Source organism: Aedes aegypti, chromosome 2 (genome assembly GCF_002204515.2).
Source record: "Aedes aegypti strain LVP_AGWG chromosome 2, AaegL5.0 Primary Assembly, whole genome shotgun sequence".
In the NCBI taxonomy this organism is placed as follows: domain Eukaryota; kingdom Metazoa; phylum Arthropoda; class Insecta; order Diptera; family Culicidae; genus Aedes; species Aedes aegypti.
Window position 1 is genome coordinate 291,354,393 of NC_035108.1, and position 22,112 is coordinate 291,376,504.

Consider the following 22,112-nt stretch of genomic DNA (forward strand, 5'->3'; position numbering starts at 1 on the left):
TCAAACAATGTTAAAACTCAATTTAATCTTACTAGCGTGTTCGACAAACTTTAACAGAATAGAAATTGCTTTCAAATAGTGGTAATAGCATGTGGTTTTGATTTTCCACATGCTAGTTATGATTTTTTAAACCTTGAAATAAGCCCAAAAACACTTTTTCAACTTGAAGCATACTGAAATCTTTATCAAATGAGCTGAAAATTTGACCAGACATTGTTCTTGGCATGAGAATTCCGAATACTGCTTGACCGGTAGATTTCCAGACATTTTTTTCAAATATGAACAGGTCTAATACCTACATAGCCAAGACTAACTATAATACCAAAGATGAGATTGATCGATAAACCAAAGATGATATATTGACGAATCTTTTGCTCAATTGGAACTACTTGAATTACCTACATGTCTACCATCTCATACAACCATCAAATAATTGGATTATTGTCATCCGAATAACTACAAATGTGCTCATAGTTTTTCTTGCCCTTCATTTTATTGTGATACGTTCAAATCTCCAATCCAGGCTATGAAAATTGTAATTTGTTATCTTAAATAATCTAACACGGGAAGCAAAAACCTTCCCTTCATCAGTACTGAGCTTATGAAAAAAAAAGATGTTTTCGCGTTGATGATATTTAAACTCTAATCAAATGTGAGAACTACTATCCGAAGAAAAAACCTGCCTTCTTAAACTTAAATGCGAAAGTATCGAATTCTTCAGACAATAACTACACGCTGAAAAACACACAAAAACTGGTTGTTTCTTACCGCAGTGTGGACACTGTCGTGTCGCTTTTGTCAACGCGGAGTAAGTTACGCAGACTTTCCTGTGGACAGAAGCGCCATCAAACCGCTAGCGCCGGCCATCGACAGAATGTAGTTGAAGGTGGGAGTGAAGGAACGCAGAAGGTAGAAGCTGGCAAAGATAACCACCGCCAGGAAGAGAGCGTTGTTGTAGAAGATGGAGAAAGTGGTCGCTTCGTATTCCGCAACGTCGTTCTTCTTCCAGAGGATACGTTCGTCCTTTTCCTTACGGCTGATTTTCTTGTCATCGGCCAGCAAAGCGGTCATTTCCCGGGTGACGGCATCCTCCCGCTTGTTGGCAATCTTGTGCTTCAGGGTAAACTTCGTGTTCTTGTAGGCCATGGCCATTAGGTAGGTGCACAGGCCAGTGACGATGGCGAAGAACACCAAGGACGGAAGCAGTTCCATTTGGTGCACTCTCCAGAACAGCCCTTTAAATAATTCGATGAAAAATGAGCTCACGTCTCAAACTACAATATTCAAAATACTTACAAATTGGCACAGCGGAAATCATGAAGGCATTTCCGTAGAAAAGAGCGTTCGATTTCGTGCTCACGTTCCGGCTGAAATCCTGCAGAAGCAGCTCTTCCTCCTTGGTAAATCCAGAGCTCGTTTGTTCAGACATTATTGCAAAGTGGCTGTGTGGTAAATAACAATGAATTTAGCTTCCGCTAAGGTTCCGATGGAAAAGCGAACTAGCAGGAACACTTCTTACTTGAGATGTGGCACGAGAAAAACGAGAAAGTTGGCTAGCTTTTCGGAACCGCTGTGGATGGACTGTGAATATGTCGTGAAAGAAGCAAACGTAGCCGATACGTGTCAAAAAGTTTGACGATGTGGACTGCGGTTAACGCCCGCTTTCGATCGATGCCCACCAACTGTCAGTTGGGTGTTCAGTGTTGCCAATGTTGAGGTGTAGCGCTTCAGGTACACTGTCAATTTGGTGCAATTTTAAAATGTTTTTCGGGCAAAATTTTGTTTTCGGTTTAGGCGGCGTCCATTTATTACGTAACGCTAAAAATGGAAATTTTTGACCCCCTCCGTAACGCTTTTTGTATGAAAAATTTAAAGTTTTTGTATGAGCCGTAACGCTTGAGCCTACTCCCCCCCTCCTCCTAGAGCAATACGTAATTTGTGGATGCCGCCTTATGAGATTCTAAAACATATCAAGCGTGTGCTAGAATAAGGGCGTAAGTCACATAATCGATTCTCTTCATCGATCCTCTCTTCTGCAAATAAAGATGACAAGACGCAAGTTTGTCAGCATTTTTGTAGCTCAGGACGCAAGATTGCATCGCTGCCAAGCGGTCTGAAGTGAAAAAATGCTAACAAACATGCATCTTGGCACTTTTATTCACTGAAGAGAGGATCGATGAAGAGAAATCGATCATGCGACTTACGCCCTTATTCTAGCACACGCTTGATATCTGCCTGGATAAAAAATACAATACATACAAAAAAAAACAACATAACGTATCGTAACAGTACCATTCAAAACATTGGAAGTATGGAGACGGTCTTGGTGGGAGTGGTTTGAACACACGCCACTCACACCGAGGACCTGGGATCGAATCCTATCCTCCTTAGTGACTATCTAAGCCGCATAGAAAATTACCATTCTGTAAACTAGAAAAACATTTCTATGAAAGTAACAAAAATGGTTACTGTGGTAGGTTTACAATATGCTGAGCCAGCCATACTTTTTATAGAGTGCATTATTATTCATGTTGTCAGTGCAGAAGTACCACATTGGCGACGAGCAAGAACCCACGGTGGAATCGGAATCCAGATAGGACAGGAACTTAAGTTGATTCTCAAGTCATCGATTAACGGTAACTATAAAATACCTGAATTTCCTTGCGCAGCAATGAGCCTATGCATGCTATAAAACGTTTGACTTTTACTGTGCGCCCTGTTTTCAGGTTGCCCGTGAGAGAGAGCGAGACAGCACCAACACACGGCGCACAGTAAAAGTCAAGAGAACAAAAGAATTTATAGCACGCGCAGAGGCTCATGGCACATTTCGCGCACTGACTGGCACACCTTACCAAAGTAGGTTGCTATAAAAATTGCAGTGAACTGTAATTTCCGTCTCAGCAATCATTGCGTTTTCTGAGTTGTTTGTTATCTGTCGAAAACTTCAACTTCGGGTTCAAAACTAACCTTCTAACATTATTAAATATAGTGGTCAACAATTATTTTTTTTTTTTTTTGTTTCAGAACGAACGAACCTAAAGTGGCATCATACCAGCAGAGCCCAAACGATCTGAAGATGATGGAATCGGCTGTGTCACTTCTAATGACGGGGAGATGGGTAAAACATGTAGGAGATCTTTGGACGTATGTCCCGAGGATTACAGTGATCTACACATGACATAAGTCTTACTGCATTATGCTTTCATCGTAATGTTCTCGCAAATCATCGCATCCTTCTCCCTTCTACTACGATTCCGTACATAATCGTTAACGCTGCGTGCTGCAGTTTTTCATGGGGTGGTACTTTTCTTAATTAACGAGAATCCAAGTATATGTAAGACTTCAATAGGAAGGTTTAGAAAATGGCCCACACGAATTTCTGTCCCGTGTTGTCCTAGAATTCATGCGCACCATTTTCTAAACCTTCTTATTGAAGTATTTTTTACATTTATTTGACTTGGATTTTTTGTTAGTTTAAGGCCGGTTTGCTACTGACAAGAAAAGGAATCGCCTATCTCGATGCGTGGAAAATTTCTTCCAAGAAATGGTCAAGAAAATCACTTTTTTCTGATCGCAGTACGCAGTTGAGAAGAAATGTCACTTCAAAGGGGGCTCTCTGTAGGAAATTTCTTGACCCTTTCAGTCAAGGAATTTCTTTACTTTTCTTGAGCGAAACAGCATACTTAGCTTTACCCTAAAATAATGTAAGTAAACTGTATCCCGGAAAACAACCGCAACATAAAAAAAACCCTGACGGAAAAGTAATGCAAAATTTGACAGGCAACCCAAAAAAAATGAAATGTCAATGCTTGCTGAGAAAGTTTTTCCATAATTTCAGTTCATTGATTGTAGTATTATAGCACGTTTGGCACACTTTGGCGCACTGAAGGCACAACTGTGCCGAATGAAGTGCGTAGAGTGACCTGAGAAAGGAAGTGGTGAGAAGTGAAAAGTGCAACAAAGTCATCAAATAGTTGAAATACATTTTATTCGCGGTAATGTATTCTCAAATTTAAAATGCGGAATTTTCGACACGCGAAAAGCGGATTTTTTTACAAATCCATGCGTTGGACCTACGTCGAGCAAAGTACGCCGTTTAGCACATCAGATCCGCTGCCTAACTGCCTAACTATGCCTAACATTGGGTTCGATCAAGGGTTTAGCGCATAGATTTGAAGAAACATAGAGTTTCGTGTGTCGACGATTCCGAATTCAAACTGGAGCCGCTATGTTCGTATTTTTTATGAAATGCCTAACGTGTACTTACTGCGCCCCACTGAAGGAAGCCGATAATATTACATATTATGTAAAGCCTCGTTCTAAGCGTTAGCTCGCCGATGCATCCTTTCAGGGAGAACGTTTTCCGGACGGAAAGCAGATTTGGTCAATTTGCGGTAGAAGCCAAGAAGTCTCGGAGCGAAGCTTGGAGCACTCTTATTCAGCTATCTGCAAAGATCAACACCGTAATTATCGATACTCTTGCAGCGTTAAGGCTGGGCCACAATGATGTGAGCGGCAACGCGGCGCGGCAGGTTTTGACAGAAAATGTATGGGTTAACTGTCAAATCTTGCCGCGCCGCGTTGCCGCTCATATCGTTGTAGCTCAGCCTTTACAGCGACAATCTACTTACCCGCGGCAACAATGTAGAACTTGCGGTAATATTATCTGTTGGGGTGTACATTTTCCACTCATAAATTTGTTAATTTTCATCAAACTACCAAAACAATAAACTAGTGCAGAAGGGCGCAATTGCAACTGCAGAAAACAAAACGTCAAAACAAACAGGCGTACTTGACAGCAGATTTTGACAACAGGCGAATTCAGCAAGGGCGCAACCACAAATGATGTTCACAATAAGGCACAGTTTTATTTTCCTCAAATAATGTTGCAGAACCAAAGTAATAAAAGCTGGTAATTGTTAAATTGCTAACGTAAATCATAATGCACATGCTTAAATGTAATGCGGGTTTAAAATGTACACTTGAAGAAATAGAAAATTAAATTCATGTTTGAAAAATCTGATCATCAATTTCTCAACTTCGCTTCGATGTCACTAGACCATTTCCGTCAGATCTAACCCCCATTTATTGTATTTTTCTTCGAAAGACAATCATTTTTAATGAATATTAACGCTCTCAGATTTTGTTTATATGAACTCCTGATTTTCTTACAAATTTTTGAAAACATGGATACTCACCACATTTTGAAAAATAATTCGAGATGCGGCACAGTTTGTTCAACCCTATGGGTATCAGCGTGGTGATTTTGCAACAGTTTTTCGATTCCACCCCTGCATTGGGATGCTTGTTTACATTTGCAAACGTCAAATCAGGTGCGCGCTCAAACTGAACGTGATCCCGGTCAGGGCACCCCAAACAGGAGCGCCACCGAAACTACTCAAACAAACGTTTTTAAACCAGGTTGGAACTGGCGCAATCCGTTCTGAATCACAGTTCCAACTCCAACCCGATTCAAGTCTTCCTTTAGCAAAATATATTTTCCTCCACAGATTCAAAATTCAAAACCACCCCCTAACAACAAATCTCTCATCCACCCAGCAGTTACGGTACTGCTAGTTCTATTAGATACTATTTTTTTACTATTCATGCCGACAAATGCCTTAATCTATCTGTTGGCTGTTGATCCGGAAGATTTCCGCCTTGAAGCCTGATTTGCTGCTGAACAGGAATCGCTAAAGAAATTTCTCGCCGATTCCTTGCAGAAATTTTCTACAGCGACTCCCGTTTGAACTGACATCTCTTTTCAACTGCGTACTGCAATCAGAAAAAAGTGCTTCCTTGATCGATTCCTTCCAGGAATTTTCCATGCATCAAGATAGGCCAAGAAATTACTTGTCAGCAGCGAATCAGGCTTGAGCGGCTGTTGCTGCCTCTAGGCGGGAATCTTCTGGCATATTTCATCCCTTCAATCCTCGTCGTCACAAAGCAGAGAGATCAGGCATCTGTCGACTACAATCCTTGCGTTACAGAACCGTGTAGTGTTCGCCGGGTGCGGTCATAACCGGCCAAAGCGGAGAAGGTGGTTTCCGCGGTGATTACGGAGACTTCAGGAGCCGTGAAGGAAGGAGGGAGCGAAACCACAACGGAGCCCATTATGATGAATGAAAACATAAACAAAAATCATCTGGTCATGCCAGCTGATCGTAAATTCACCACAACGTGGTGGCAAAATCATAGTGGAAAAAGGGGTATGCATTTTTTCGAGGTGAAACAAATTGTAGGGGACCGAGGGGTGAAATAACGTGCCGCAAGTTTTTCATTGTTTTCTACTAGTTAAAGGCTCCAAAACATATCGGTTCCTTAGGAAAGTTAGTTCAGTAAATTGACAGAAATCATATGAGCCTATAAAAAAAAATCACGGAAATGGTCTATTGTCGCCCTTTTGAATGAAACACACAGAATGAAAGAATAAATTGTTCAAATCGGTCGTCCCGTTCTCAAGCCACCTCGTGACATACAAACATCATTCCATTTTAATTTATATGAATATGCCCCTCTTATGTATCTTAACACCCTATTCTAAATCCTAATTTTTCGATTTTTTCTTCACTAAAGCATTTGCTTATTCAACTTCTTTAAGTTTAAGGTAAGGATTAAACAAAGCCGCAGATGTATAAGCATGTATCTCACCTTAGTTATTCAATTTTTAATTGATTAGATAACTAATGATACATTAGAAGCGGTAAACTCGCAGCTATTCAGCATTGACCATGCTGAGGGTCGTGGGTTCGAATCCCGCTGGTCGAGGATCTTTTGTAAAGGAAATTTGCTCGATTTCCAGGGCAAAGAGTATCTTTGTACCTGCCACACGATATACACTTGCAAAAATGGTCAATCGGCAAAGAAAGCTCTCAGTTAATAACTGTGGAAGTACTCATAAGAACACTAATCTGAGAAGCAGGCTTTGTCCCAGCTGGGACGTAACGCCAGAAAGAAGAAGAAGACATTACCCGGATAAAAACGTATCATTCAGTGAATGGAATAAACCATTAATGTACAATATAACGTATTGGATACAATACAGCGTATTGTAATTGAATGTCGAAGCAATATTATTCATGTTTGGATATACAATTCAAAAACAATATAATATGTTGTAACAGAACATTGTATTGTTTTTAATTGGTTTTATACCTTACAATTTTGGTCAAATTCCTATTTTCGCGTAAAACAACTGTTGCTTTTTTCTATGTAGCTTTGCTGAAAGAAATAAACAAAACAAGTTCAAAAAGCAAGAAATGTTGGGTGGAAAATATTCAAAAAGTCAAAATAAGTAGTTTTTTAGAAGTCACTTGACATTAGCTGACATGCAACCATGATACAGTTTGTTGAATTGTTTTTGTATTGTACAACAATACACGAATTGCTTATCAAGACAATACATGAACAATATATCATATTGTGTTTTCAAAATATTTGTATGAGAAAATATCTATATTTGTATTGTTACGATACTTAACCACCCATACATTATATTGCAAAAATCTCATATACCATACAGTGAACTGTTGAAAACAATATATTGTACTGTAATTGTATTGTCATTTCACAAAATACTGTATTGTATTTCCAATATATTGAATGGTACTGTTTCAATACGTTATATTGTTTTTGTATTGTATTTTTTATCCGGGTAGAAACTCTTATTAATAGAGCGCTGTTATCAACAATATTCGGTTTTACTGATTTATTATTCAGTAACTAAAACAAATCCAATATGTTTAAGTGCATGAACCTTGCTAGAAATATTGAAATTCAGGTTCAAAACTTTGAGACAGATAAGTTAGAGAAAAAATCAATATTGTCTAAGATTATCATCAACCATATCAACTTTTTACAACTTATTTTTAATGGTTTGTAGATTTAAAGCTTGAAGATGTTCGTTCAGAATGATTTTCCCGGTGACCATCTCAAATAGGGTCCTAAAGCCCTGTCCCAATTTTAGTGCCAAACGCTTAAGTTTAGGTCAAAAACACATGTTTACTCAATTTTCTAATGTTTTCCGTTGGTTTAAGCTCAAAAAAACATTTTTTTAGATTTTGTCACATCCTTTGGCTTAAACTCAAATTTTGGGTGTATTTTGTTTTCCGTGTCCCTTACGAAATGTCAGATAGGAACAACCCCAGTGGTCGAACTAAAACCCCTATGGTGTTTTTGTCGATTAAGCGAACGTCAAACATGATCAAAAGTGTCAAGGTTCATTTATGGACCAAATTTTTAAATTAAAGTTTAAACATGACATAGCCATTATTGGAGCGGGAAAAATTGCTAAAGTAGTTACAGTAACATGCTTTTTTGTGTTATTAAATAAAAACAAGATTTCATTAAAAATTTTAGGACCCAATTCCCGGTTTTTCCCGATGGGTTTAAATTCCCGTCTTTTTCCCGCTTTTCCCGTTCTTCCCATTTTTCCCGGTTCGGTGGTCACTCTGAGCGTTACGAGGGGGTGGGTGGGTGTCAAAATGGCCATTTTCAGCGTTATGAAATTTGTGAATAAACCCAAAAATGCTTTTCTTGCGATTTTCTTGCAAGAAATTTCCCACGCATCGAGATAGACGATTACTTTTCTGTTGAAGTGCTTACTTCCCATCACTGTTTAATCAAGCTTATCAAAAAGTGATTTTCATCTATTTTGGGTTTATTCCACACCCACCCCCTTCAGCGTTATTAAATTTGTGAATGGGCCCTTTTACTGCAGAATAAAGTGAATTTAATGCTTCGTTGAATCATACAATACATATTGATCGTCAATCAGTTCGGACGCGTTTTTAATCGCTCCCGGTCGCGCACTTTTAATTTAAATTGTATTGCGCAGTTCCCACCTTATTGGACCCCGCACTTCAGAAGTGCGGGCGGGTTCATAAGTGCGGAAACGTCAAACCCTTTGTTTTCGCCGTTGGCGGGCAAGAAAAGGCAGTGAATCGGTTTCGCGCCAACGAAAATTGTTTAAGTTTTATCAAAAGCATGTGCTCTCAGCAGGGTTGCTAGTTTGTTTGTTTCATTTGTTTCACGAAAACTTGCTTGTAAAACATTTGTAAAAGTATGTCAGCCATTTGAAATAGGCTTGTTCGATTATAATTAATTGTGACAATGATGCAGTCAAGTGCAAATCTGCATTTGGATAGCAAAACCAGTGTAATTTGTCGCGTAAATGTACATTTGAAGAATTTTCCATTTGCTTAGAAACATATTGGAACCACTGCTTGGTGACCTTCGAAGTGCGATACACAACTTTCCCAATAATCCATTTATCAAAGCAAAGCACAATAATTGCTAACGTTTCGTTTTTCTTTTTTTTTTTTGTACGTGCCAGATACCGGTGTAAAGTGTTTTTGTGAAAATGAATTGTGAAATTTGCTTGCTGGACTCCGTTACCGACTCAATTATGTGGTCGTGCATTGGGTGCTCCCGTAAATTCCACCCTGCTTGCGTGGGAGTCAATATTCAAAGAGGATCGCTCCGGAAGAAGGAAAGAAGAATGGACACTTCATCCTTTGTGTTACCATGCTGCAGTTCATGTCAAACCATGGTTACTGCAAGCTTTGAGTTTAAGTCGCTTGCTGATCAACAGGCGCAACTAGCAGAACAAATTAACAAGAACACGGAGGTGATCCATCGTTCGATTCAACCGAACAGTTTGGGCGTGATCGATGAAGCCATTGACCGGTTGGAAGCTCTAGTGACCGATGTCAAAAATCAGCTCGCGACGGCAAAAAGCAGTTGTTTTGCTGGCAATGTAAATGGTGTTAAAAACCACATCACTGCGATGTTTGATGTTGCGCTTGAGTCGTCCAAATCAAGCATATCAACGGCAGTGCAGTCAATAGCAAACAATATCACTGACGAGGTGAAAGGTCTTAGCAAAGATGTAAGAGAATTAGCATCTTTGACCTTAGACATAACTTCGTTGGAGCCTATGAGAAACAACCCATTACTGGAAATAGATATTTTGAATGAGCTGAAAGCCATATCAGCAAATATTATGACGAACTCCAGCACCGAAGTTGAATCACTAGACCCCACATTGGATTCACCTCCCAGTTTAAATGCTGAATTGAATGCAAAAAAAGAGGACAACTCTGGCTGGCGACTTTTAGGTACGAGGAAAGTATGGAAAGCGAATTGGCAGGAATACGACAAACGCCAACTCCGCCGCTTGGATCAGCAAAAGCAGGCCGGGAAGGCTCGAAGGCGACGTAAGCGGAACGCAACTCGAAATTCTACAACCAGCAGAAACAGCCGTTTGGAAAATAATGTAAACAACGATTGCAACAACAATTACACCAATGCCCCGCGCCGCACAGTTTTCGGCAGTCGTAGATACGATAACGACAACAGCAATAAATCAAATATGAACGCAAATTATCTTCCACCCGATCGTGAACTCCTTGCGGCGGCAAAAAATCAATTTTCTCGACCACCATCTAATTATCGTCCAACTATTCGATTTGAAAAACGGGAAACACTCAACCCTTATCAACCGGACGGCCCCACGAATCCACAACACATCATAGCACAGAGAAGTCCACCTTCACCACCTTGCGAAGCATGCGCATGCCAACATTCGTGTTTTCGTCGGACTTGACGCTCTCTTCAGAGGAAGTAGATGACAACTTGACGCGTTCTTCAGAGGTAGAGTATAAGCAAACGACCCAGATAGCATTAGATAGTTTTAATGACATTAACTCATCGAGTTCTTCAGTTAACTCATCAGGTACTTCAAATGAAATTATAACTTATTGTCAAAATTTTAACAGGATGAGAAGCGCAGCCAAATTGACTGAAATTCATCGTAAAGTATCAGGTTGCGCATACTCTGTTATTCTGGGAACTGAAACGAGTTGGGATGAGAGTATACGGAGTGAAGAAATTTTTGAAAATAATTACAATGTTTATAGAGCTGATCGTGATTATCAATGGTCTGAAAAAAAGTCGGGTGGCGGAATTTTAATCGCAGTTTCAGCAAAATTGAACTCTGAAATTATCGTTACCACTAAATTTAAAGAATTTGAGCACGTGTGGGCGAAAGTGCAGTTGTCTGGCGAGACACATATTTTTGTCTCCGTATACTTTCCTCCTAACAATGCGTGCAAAGAAACATACGATAAATTTTTTAGTGTAGCGGAAAATGTTATGTCTAGTTTACCCCCTGAAGTTAAGATTCATATTTACGGTGATTTTAATCAACGCAACATTGATTTTATACCAGATATGGACAATGATTATATATTACTCCCAGTCATTGTGTTGGGCAGAGGTGGACACACCACAACGCAGAACAGGGTCACCGAAGCGGAACGCGGAACCAGGATTTCGGTAGGAAAGAAACAACTACAACTTGACTACTGTACGCAACGAGAAAGCTTTAATAAACACGTCTGAACGGATTGAACATCACATTACGGATGAATGCAATTCTTTCATTCTTCCTTCTATTTGGCGCTCTCGCTGGCGCCGCTGCGACTGCCTTCAGCGCCGCCTCACTCATACAGCTACACATATCCAGTGCTGCCGCTTTGCATACGAGGCACAATCATTGCATACTCCAACACTCCTCCTCAATGTTGTCCTCGTACTCGTCCGCATCCTCTCTGCCTTTCTTGCCGGGTTGATCCCCTCCTGCTTCAAGCAACGTATTCAACCAATCGGCCAGGTCGTACTCCACGATTACTCCTCCTGGATCGCCGAACTTCCCTCCAGTTATCAGCATCCGTATCCGAGCTTCCACTGTTGGTCTCCGCCACATGCAGCGGCTCCACTTCCTCGCTTGAAGTGTCCGCATCGAAGTATTCTTCTTCACGTTCATCGACAGTATTCGGCTTCACTTCCGAATACCAGCTCACCACACCGACTGGTGAACTTCTTCCCTTCGTTGTCTTCTTCTCGCCAATTATCGGCCGCTGGCCCTCCACTTTCTTCTCAACTTTGGCCAACTTCAGCCGATACAACGACCCTGACTTTTCACCAATTACCACTTTCTTACCAGATGCATCGCAAATATCGCAACCATCTTTCTTGAACTTTACCGAGAAATCCTTTGACGTCAATTTGTCCACTGACACGAGTCCACTTGCCAATGACGGAACATACAACACGTCGGTAAGCTTTATTTCAACTTTGCTTCCGTTTCCGTCCACGCCATACACAACACCTTCGCCACAACCAGCGGCGGTAACCACTTTACCGTTCGCTAACACTACACTTGGGCCTTTCTCTTCTTTCAGCGATTTGAAAAAGTTTCTGTCGCTCGTCATGTGCCGACTCGCTCCACTGTCAATGTACCAGCACTTTTGCTGATCCACTCCAGCCATAAAGCACACATTACTGGCACCACAATTTTCGTCTTTCACTTGCTTCACATTTTGATTCACACGCACTCTGTCGTCCGGCTTCTTCTTCTTCTCTTTACACTCTCGTTCTAGCTCCTGCTTCGCTAGCATAAACGAACGACAGTTGCGACGCAAATGACCAGGCTTGTCGCAAAAGAAGCATCTTCTCACTGGTTCTCTATTGCCGAGTCCACCCACGCTTTGCACTTCATTTTGCACTATCACACTTTTCATAGCTTTCGTTACACTCATTTCGCCGGAACGCTCCCTCCGACGTTCGAACTCATCGATCAGCTTTGACTTCACAAGTTGCATCGTGATGTCCGCATCGGCACGACTCTCCAACGCCGTCACCAAACCCCCATACGAATCAGGCAAGCTACGCAAGATCATTCCAATCCGCAGCGACTCCTCTAGCCGTTGGCCTGCATTCGTCAAACGGTCGAACAAATCTTCCAACACCACCAGATGACTCTCAAGGTCACCTTCTTCTGCGAGATTTAACGAGCACAATCTTTTCAACAAAGACACACGCGACATTACCGTGTTCTTCTCGTGGTAACCACGCAACTGGTCCCAAAACGCTTTTGCACTGTTTGCTTCCTTCACCAAACCGAACTGATTATCGTCAATACACAATCCGATAGTGGCACGAGCTTTTCGATCGTCCTTCGTCCACTGATCGGTCACTACAGCCGGCCTCGCATCACCGACCACATACCACAGCTCCTCCCTGGTCAGGAGCATCTCCATCCGGAACTTCCATATTTGCCAGTTGTGATTGTTCAACCTGGCAAACGCAAATTTGTTCACATCCGCCATTTTGTCCTCGCAAAATCACCACCGCGGAGAATCAACGCACACACACTCACACACGGCGTGATCACTTTCACTCTCGCGCAACCTTTTCCCTACGCAAACCGGAACCTTCCCTTCGGCACTGCTGGGCCAATAACCTGTTGGGCAGAGGTGGACACACCACAACGCAGAACAGGGTCACCGAAGCGGAACGCGGAACCAGGATTTCGGTAGGAAAGAAACAACTACAACTTGACTACTGTACGCAACGAGAAAGCTTTAATAAACACGTCTGAACGGATTGAACATCACATTACGGATGAATGCAATTCTTTCATTCTTCCTTCTATTTGGCGCTCTCGCTGGCGCCGCTGCGACTGCCTTCAGCGCCGCCTCACTCATACAGCTACACATATCCAGTGCTGCCGCTTTGCATACGAGGCACAATCATTGCATACTCCAACACATTGGAGAAAGTGAATTGCTACAGTTTATATTTGACAAAATTGCAAACTTAGGTCTTAATCAAATCAATCATGTAAAAAATCAACAAAACTGTTATCTTGATCTCTTGCTGACAAACGTCTCTGATGACTTTTGTGTTAATGAGGCATTGACTCCACTTTGGAAAAATGAAGTGTTTCATACGGCAATAGAATTTTCTCAGTTTATTTCTAATACAGATTTCTATATTGACAATGAATTTGAGGAAATATTCGACTTTAATTCAGCTAACTATGACAACATTAGAAATAAATTAAATAACATTAACTGGCAATCGATTTTAAGAAGCAGAGATGATGTAAATAATTCAACAGAAGTTTTCTACAACTGTTTGTTCAAAATAATATTAGAAGAAGTACCAATCATTAAAAGAAGGTGTAATGGTTTTTCAAAACATCCTGTTTGGTTCAATAAAGAAATAATAAATTTGAAGAATCGTAAACAGAAACTACATAAAATTTACAAAAAGCATAAAAGTCAAGAGAATTTACAAGTATATTTGAATATGAGCGTACAACTCAACTCAGCAATGCGATTGGCATATGAAAGCTACAACTCCAAAACTGAGCAAGAAATCAAAACCTGTCCAAAGAATTTCTTCAACTATGTTAAATCTAAACTAAAATCCAATAACTTTCCTTCTACAATGTATTTTAATGAAAAGGTTGGCCATACCTCACAAGATATATGCAACTTATTTTCAAATTTTTTTCAAGAAGTATACACAACATACTCTGAAGCTGATCGTGATTATGAATATTTCGATTTCCATCCTGAATTTCCTAACGATGTTGGTATCAGTCATATAAATGTGCATGAAATATTGAATGGTTTGAAAAACTTGGATGTAACCAAAGGAAATGGACCACATGGAGTTCCACCAATCTTCATGAAGACTTTAGCAATTGAATTAACTACTCCCTTATTTTGGCTCTTTAATATGTCACTGGAGTCTTTCCAAAGATGTGGAAAAGCTCATACCTTGTTCCCATTTTCAAATCTGGCAAAAAATCTGATATTATTAACTATCGTGGCATTGCCCTTATTTCGTGCATCCCGAAGCTCTTTGAGGCCATCATAAATGAAAAAGTATTCATCCAAATCAAAAACAGAATAACTACAGCGCAGCACGGCTTTTTTAAAGGGCGATCGACAGCCACTAATTTGCTCGAATTTGTAAACTATTCATTGAGTGCTATGGAGAATGGAAATCATGTAGAAGCTTTATACACAGATTTTAGTAAAGCATTTGACCGTGTTGATATACCCATGCTTATATTTAAACTGCAAAAAATTGGTATTGAAGCCAAATTGCTGAAATGGATTGAATCATATTTAACCACTCGCGAGCTAATAGTGAAATTCAAAGGAAAAAAGTCAACTCCAATACATGCCACTTCAGGGGTTCCCCAAGGCTCTCATTTAGGTCCGCTTTTGTTTATACTGTTTGTGAACGATTTGTCGTTTATTCTTGACAAAATAAAAGTATTAATCTATGCTGACGATATGAAACTTTATTTGGAAATAAAAACTGCACAGGACATACATACTTTTAAACACGAAGTACAAATCTTCCACACGTGGTGTCAGAAAAGCCTACTACAACTGAATGTAAAAAAATGTAACCTGATATCTTTTAACAGGAAAAGAGACATTCCCAATGTAACAATAACTTTAGGCAATCAAAATGTTGAAAAATGTAATAGAATCAGAGACTTAGGCATAATTTTAGACTCAAAACTTACTTTCATTGATCACTATAACACTATGATAAATAAAGCTAATAATATGTTAGGCTTAATTAAACGCTTCGCTTATAACTTCAATGATCCATACACAATAAAAACATTGTTCATTGCCTATGTTAGATCAATACTTGAATATTGCAGCGTAATTTGGTCACCTTTTTCAACAGTACATGATGAAAGGATAGAGTCGGTGCAAAAACAATTTTTATTATATGCTCTTCGCAAATTAGGTTGGACAGAATTTCCATTACCAACTTACAAAGCTAGATGTATGTTGATTAATATTCAAACACTAAGAGAGCGTCGTGAATATGCAATGATTTCATTTATAAACGATATTGTATCCCATAAAGTTGATTCACCAGAATTATTATCTAAATTAAACTTTTATGTACCATCCAGACGTTTACGCCATCGAGAACTATTTGCAATCAACTATCACCGTACTAATTATGCAAAATTTGGGCCAATGAACCAAATGATGACTACTTATAATAAACATTACAATTCAATCGACTTAACTTGGTCCAAAGCGAAGCTAAAACAATACTTCCGCACATTATCTTAAGAAGAAAAATTAGGTAATTGAATGTAGAAGTGTAACTAGCGCATAAGAAACTCTCTGTAACGGTCTACAAACATGATTGACGACAATAAATAAATAAATAAAAAATCCAAAGTTTTTGAAAAGACATTTTGGTGTGTTTTAAGCAAGATTCGATGTCATCCCAAAAATTGTATTTATGTTCTTCTCTCACAGCCAGAACCTCTGTGAAATATTCATCAAAACACAAAACAATCCCCATAAAAATTACGCATTTTTCAAAACTACCCAGGTAACCATTAAGCACTGTTATAAGCGGTATATGGGCCGCGTTACAGATTTTCAGTGCCAACAGGCTTTATTTAATTTTTTCAAGTGCTTTTAGGCACTGTGACCTTTGAGCACTGAAACAAGCCGTATATGGGTATATAACGCTATACCACAGTGCTTGTAAGTCCTGTGCCTGCAAGCAGTATACAACGGCTTCCAATGCTGTTAAGAGGCTGGTGTACATGACGTTTATGCCACCCAAATCAAATTTGGCTTCGTTCAAAACAAATCACAAACGATGATGCAATTTTTGCAGGATGAATTGGTATCGAGTAGCAAGAGGATTGTTACTAGGAATGATTAAAAAAAATAATTCTGGGCAATCCGGATGATCTCTGGAACAACGGGGCTCCTGGTTAGTGATTCTACTGCATCGAACGAGAAAATCTGAAACTCACGCTTTTCTATCGTTCCAGAGACCGTCCGGATTGCACTGATTGCGATCAGGATTGTGATTCCGGGAAACATGAAATACATTGATTTTTAATGCGCTCAGGGGGTTTTCCAGGAGGCTTCTCAAATTTATAATTCTTTTCACTTTGTTTTTAAGACTTTTGTTTTTGTTTTCGCCAAAATGTAGCAATAAATTGTCCAGGTTAAATCTGGTTAAATTACATGCAATTTATGCCACCAGCATCCACGATGTTTTGCTTTATATACGATACTGAGCAGGGCAAATCAGAAAAGCATCAATGGAGCAGATAGGAAAGTTGTCGAAATCATCTAATAATAGTACGAGATGGGAGAACATTATTAGATCGAGCCGCAGTCAATCAACAAAAAAACCGACTTGGATGAGACAGAAATAGAAAGAAAAGTACATGAGATAGAGAAACTTTTTTTTTCCTTTTTTCTTTTTCCTCTGCCCACGTGCTATAAATTTTTTGACATCTCTCACTTCAGGGACTCGGAACGAGTAGGCCGTTTATCGGCCGAATAATTCGCCAAAAGTGGCTTTTGAGCGGCCCTTAATCACGAAATAGTTCCAATTAGCCCTGTTGGTCATGCCTTTAAATCGACTATAGAACTGGTTTGGTGCTGATTTTTACGGCTTATTGCAATAAGCATGGTTGCTTGGGTGTGATGATCTGTTGTCCATCAGCATCTTTTATAATGACCATCAACAATGGAAGCATCAGGAGGTGCAGCGGTTATCAAATAAGGGCTTATTTACAAATTTTATAACGCTTAAGGAGGTGGGTGGGTATCCTCATGATGTTACGGATCATACAAAATGCGTAGAATATTCATACAAAAAGCGTTACGAGGGGGTGGGTGGGTATCAAAAACGGCGTTATGAAATAAATGAATGAACCCTAAGAAGAGAACTATGCAAATCATCTACGATTTCCCCCGTGTTTTGTGTAGTGTATTTACTGCCGCTCAGAAGGATTCCATTCGTTCCATAAATATGATGTTTATAAACAGATGTGCATTGTTGCACGAGCTTTTGACATAACGAACATATTCGCAATCAATATTTTTAGTTGTTCCGTAAATAATCGTTTGCACAAAGAAAAATCAAAACAGAACCGAAAAACGTTGGTATCGAAACAGATGTCAAACTGTTATGCAAGTGTTTGTGTGAGATGTGAAAATGTTCACTGTGCAAAAATTTGTTGCACAGTAGTCTAATAAGGTGCAAAATGCTCAATAAATTAATTGTTTAAATGAATCTAAAAAACAAATTTGATTTGAACCACAGCTACAACTGTTTCTCGTTATAGTAGGATTGTGCGACTAAAGTGGTGACTTTCCGATTGCATATTGGTTACTAGATACGTTTCTTTTGTGGTTCTCGTTCAAAATTTGTATGAGAAAACCGGTATTTTGGAACGATACACATTCTTAACAACCCATAATTCGTATGGTCGAATCGAAGAATATTTTACCCATCACATTCAAAACACTACCCAGCAACGGTAGGATTATGGTCGATTGAACCATTTTGGAATGGTTTGAAAACCATACACTGAAATGATTTTTTTTTTTTGTAGAAACTACTGAATCCATGGTAAAATTAAGAACTGCACCAACGATTTTCAACCGACTACATTAATCTGTCAACTCTACCATAACATAGGCCTTTTCACATGACGTTTCAAGTCAGCTGATCCGGAAGCTCTTTGACAGTTCTCCTATGGAAATGACAGGCCCGTGTTAGCATCGGTCATCCACCGATGTAAACAAATGCATAGACGGACCTGTCACATGAAAAGGCCTATAGTCAACATCACTACACAAGAAAATATCTCGCATAACTTCTGATCTCGCCCTAAAAGCCATTGGTAACCATGTGTGTAGCTCGTTGTTTCTGAGCATTTTAATGGATTTTCGTGTTATTTAACAATGCTATGGGGAAGAAATGATCATTATCTACCTGCCTGTAATGTTAGTTTGGATGCTTATTCTTTCGTTTGCTCATAAACAACGAGCTACACACGTGGCTACCAATGACTTTTAGGGCGTTATCTCAGAGTATGCGAGATATATTCGGTTTATTTAACTAGAGCTGCAGTATTAATAACTAGAAAAATTCTTGATTTGACAAGTTTGGCATTATACTTTTGACCGCACTTAATTCTTAATTCTACCATGGATTCGGTAGATTATACAACAAAATTTGTTTGCGTGTATTGATTGAGATTTTTTGTGATTTGCGTTTGGGCACGTCAGGAGTTAATCATCAATATTAACCTCCTTTTCCCGAGCAGCCTAGATAGCCGCGTAGTGTCGGTAGCGGTTGTTTCAACTGGCTAAGAGTTAACACTACGGACTGCCTGTTCCGGTGGTAAAAGTCCACCTCACAGGTGACCCCTAATTTATGGTGTGATGCGTACCGTGCCTAGGAATGAATGGTTAGGGGGGTCTAAATAAAACCTAACCGCTAACGGAGCCTGTGGGGTACCAGGGCGCCCTCCACAGTATTGAGTCCTTCCTGTGCTACCCGGATCAATGGTGCAGGTGACCTTGTGTTTCTCCGAGATAATCGGCCTGCCCTTCTTCAGTCTCTATCCTGAGGCTAAATAAGGGTGGGATTATGAATATGCTGACATTTAATTTAAATTATCACCTATATGGATTCGCATTATGCGTTTTACACAGTGTATTCTGTGCTCTTTCGCCTTTGGCGACTTCAAATAGATACCGATCTGGTTTTTTCGTTGCTGGTCTTTTTTGTGCTGAGATTGCAAAAAGCTTAATCCTGCCTAGTTTGGGTAGTGGCTACGGTTAGGTTAGCTCAGATCAATTTTCAGCATAAAAGAACAGCAACGATCAATCTTTGCAGACTCATGCAAAATGGTGCAGCCCAAGTGGCGCTAGTACAATAACCCTACTTTCGTAGAGGGAACTTCTATCCAGGTAACCTTGTGGACCCAGTTTTTGCTACTTTCAGCAAACTTGAAATGGCAAACTCGCGCTGATCACATCATCTGGGGCAGCTCAGATATCAATTTGAGAGGCTCCAGTCTGATGGAATACTTTCGTAGTACAGACCTTGGATTACTTAACATAGGCAATCGCCCAACCTTCATGGTTTCTAATAGAGAAGAAGTGTTAGACATAACGCTATGCTCGAATAGAATCAGTCACGAGTTGACGAATTGGCATGTATCTAATGAGGAATCATTATCTGATCATCGCTACATCTTCTTTGAACATTCAAATGTAACTGCGCAGACTTTGCGTTTTAGGAATCCCCGCTCAAGAAACTGGGAACTCTATATTGAATTGGTTGCGACCAAATTTCATGGATATTCTCCGTCCATTGAAAATCCAAGTGATCTGCATGATGCCGTTGATACTACAACATCCTACATTATGGAAGTTTTTGAAGAAGCATGTCCTCTGCGGTCTGTAAAGACCTCAAGAGTGCTATAAAAGCTCCTGCTTCGGCCAACTCAAGGTCGAAGCGTGTTATCGCATGTCGAACTCAAATTGAGGAACTGAATTCAGTCAACTCTGTAAACCTTGTATGGGTACCTGGCCATTCTTCCATCGCTGGAAATGAATTGGCCGATGAGCTAGCTCGCGATGGAGCATCGCATGTCTTCATTGGCCCTGAGCCGGCTATTCCAATTTCGAAGTGCTGGGTGAAGCTTCAGATAAATTATTGGGCGGCAACTCAGCACAAGCAATATTGGAATAGTTTGGAGTCATGTCGTCAAACAAAATTGTACATTACTGAGCCATCTCCAAGGGTGGCGAAGTATTTAACAAATCTGTCAAAGCAGAATTGCAGTCTCTTGGTCAGAGCGTTGACAGGCCACTGCCGACTCAACTATCAAATAGCAAACATTCAGCGTGCTGACTCTTTTGTTTGATAGTTGTGACTCCGATTATGGAACTTCGTATCACCTGATATGTAACTGTCCAGTTTTTGTGCAAATGCGCTTCCAATTACTTGGTTTCTAATAGAGAAGAAGTGTTAGACATAACGCTCTGCTCGAATAGAATCAGTCACGAGTTTACGAACTTATTAAGTGAAACTGATTTCAGAAACCTGAATCTTCAGGACATTCTGTTATTCGTAACCCACTGTGGTAATGAGCTATAGGCTCTCTTTACGCTCATGCGTTTTGCAGTGTCCTTTTTAGGGCGCTGTTCGAACCCATTGTGGTATGGAGCTACATGCTCTCAATTCGCTTATGCGATTTTCCCTCTTCAAGGGACCCCACTCCTATTTCCTCCCATCTTTCCCTTCCCTTTCCTCTCCCATCGGGTAGATGATGAAATAGGCTCAAATATGGCGATGGCACAAATCTCCCAAATGGCGGGGAACGTGCCTCTGGAGCCGGCCTTCTGATACCTGATACCTGCCTGTAATGTTAGTTTGGATGCTTATTCTTTCGTTTGCTCATAAACAACGAGCTACACACGTGGCTACCAATGACTTTTAGGGCGTTATCTCAGAGTATGCGAGATATATTCGGTTTATTTAACTAGAGCTGCAGTATTAATAACTAGAAAAATTCTTGATTTGACAAGTTTGGCATTATACTTTTGACCGCACTTAATTCTTAATTCTACCATGGATTCGGTAGATTATACAACAAAATTTGTTTGCGTGTATTGATTGAGATTTTTTGTGATTTGCGTTTATGCGGGAATGACTTTAAAAAAATGATAGCCGTTGATCTCGAAATGAACTAACTCAGGGTTAAAAATATCTTTGATAGAGATAAAAAAATGGACGTATCGTAACAATACAAACATTGATATTATTGTTGAACTGAATTGCGCACAAGATTGCGAGTATCCAGCTTTTTAAAAGCGCTAATGGCTGCCGCAAACAGGCTCACTTTCTGGTAGGGATCAGTCGATTTGACGTTTGCCTTGGGTCATTTTATATAGAACGGACCCAAGCCAACCTTCATATCAACTGATCCCTACCAGAAAGTGAGCCTTTTTGCGGCAGCCATTAGCGCTCGTAAAAACCTGGATAAGGCTCTGCACTGTTTTGATTTTGCATGGAATTTTTACGTTTACTGGCCTTGTTGTTTGCTAATTTCACAGAGGAGTGAAAGAGTCCGAATGATTGTTGTGCAGAGCCCCATATGATCTGCGCGTTACCGCCGCCGCTGGATGTGGATTTGAAATGAGCGCCGCAATATTGACATTTTTAGATAATCACGTTTTGTGGATTTTTCTAGCAGAGTTTAAAAATTCCTCCGAGATGAACCTGGTCCTTTTGCTGTAAATTTTCCTTTGACATGATCAAAAGTTTTGTAACTAACAGGCTTACGTTTAATGAATGAATAACTACAAGTTACAAATTACCTCTGGAAATTCTTCCAAGGATTCTTTAAATCCTATAAAACTTTTAGAGTGCATTTA

The 22,112-nt window shown here is 40.0% G+C and overlaps 1 protein-coding gene across 1 annotated transcript; it reads right to left on the reverse strand.

The window, feature by feature from the left end:
- Positions 1 to 471: 471 nt before the first annotated feature.
- LOC5569181 (translocon-associated protein subunit gamma) lies at positions 472 to 1,670 on the reverse strand. Its single transcript, XM_011495081.2, has 3 exons — positions 1,520 to 1,670; positions 1,297 to 1,442; positions 472 to 1,235 (listed from the first exon to the last, which is right to left on the reverse strand). Exons 2-3 carry the CDS (start codon positions 1,427 to 1,429, stop codon positions 814 to 816), a joined length of 555 nt encoding a protein of 184 aa, XP_011493383.1. The 5' UTR covers positions 1,430 to 1,442; positions 1,520 to 1,670; the 3' UTR covers positions 472 to 813.
- Between the last annotated feature and the right edge of the window lie 20,442 nt (positions 1,671 to 22,112).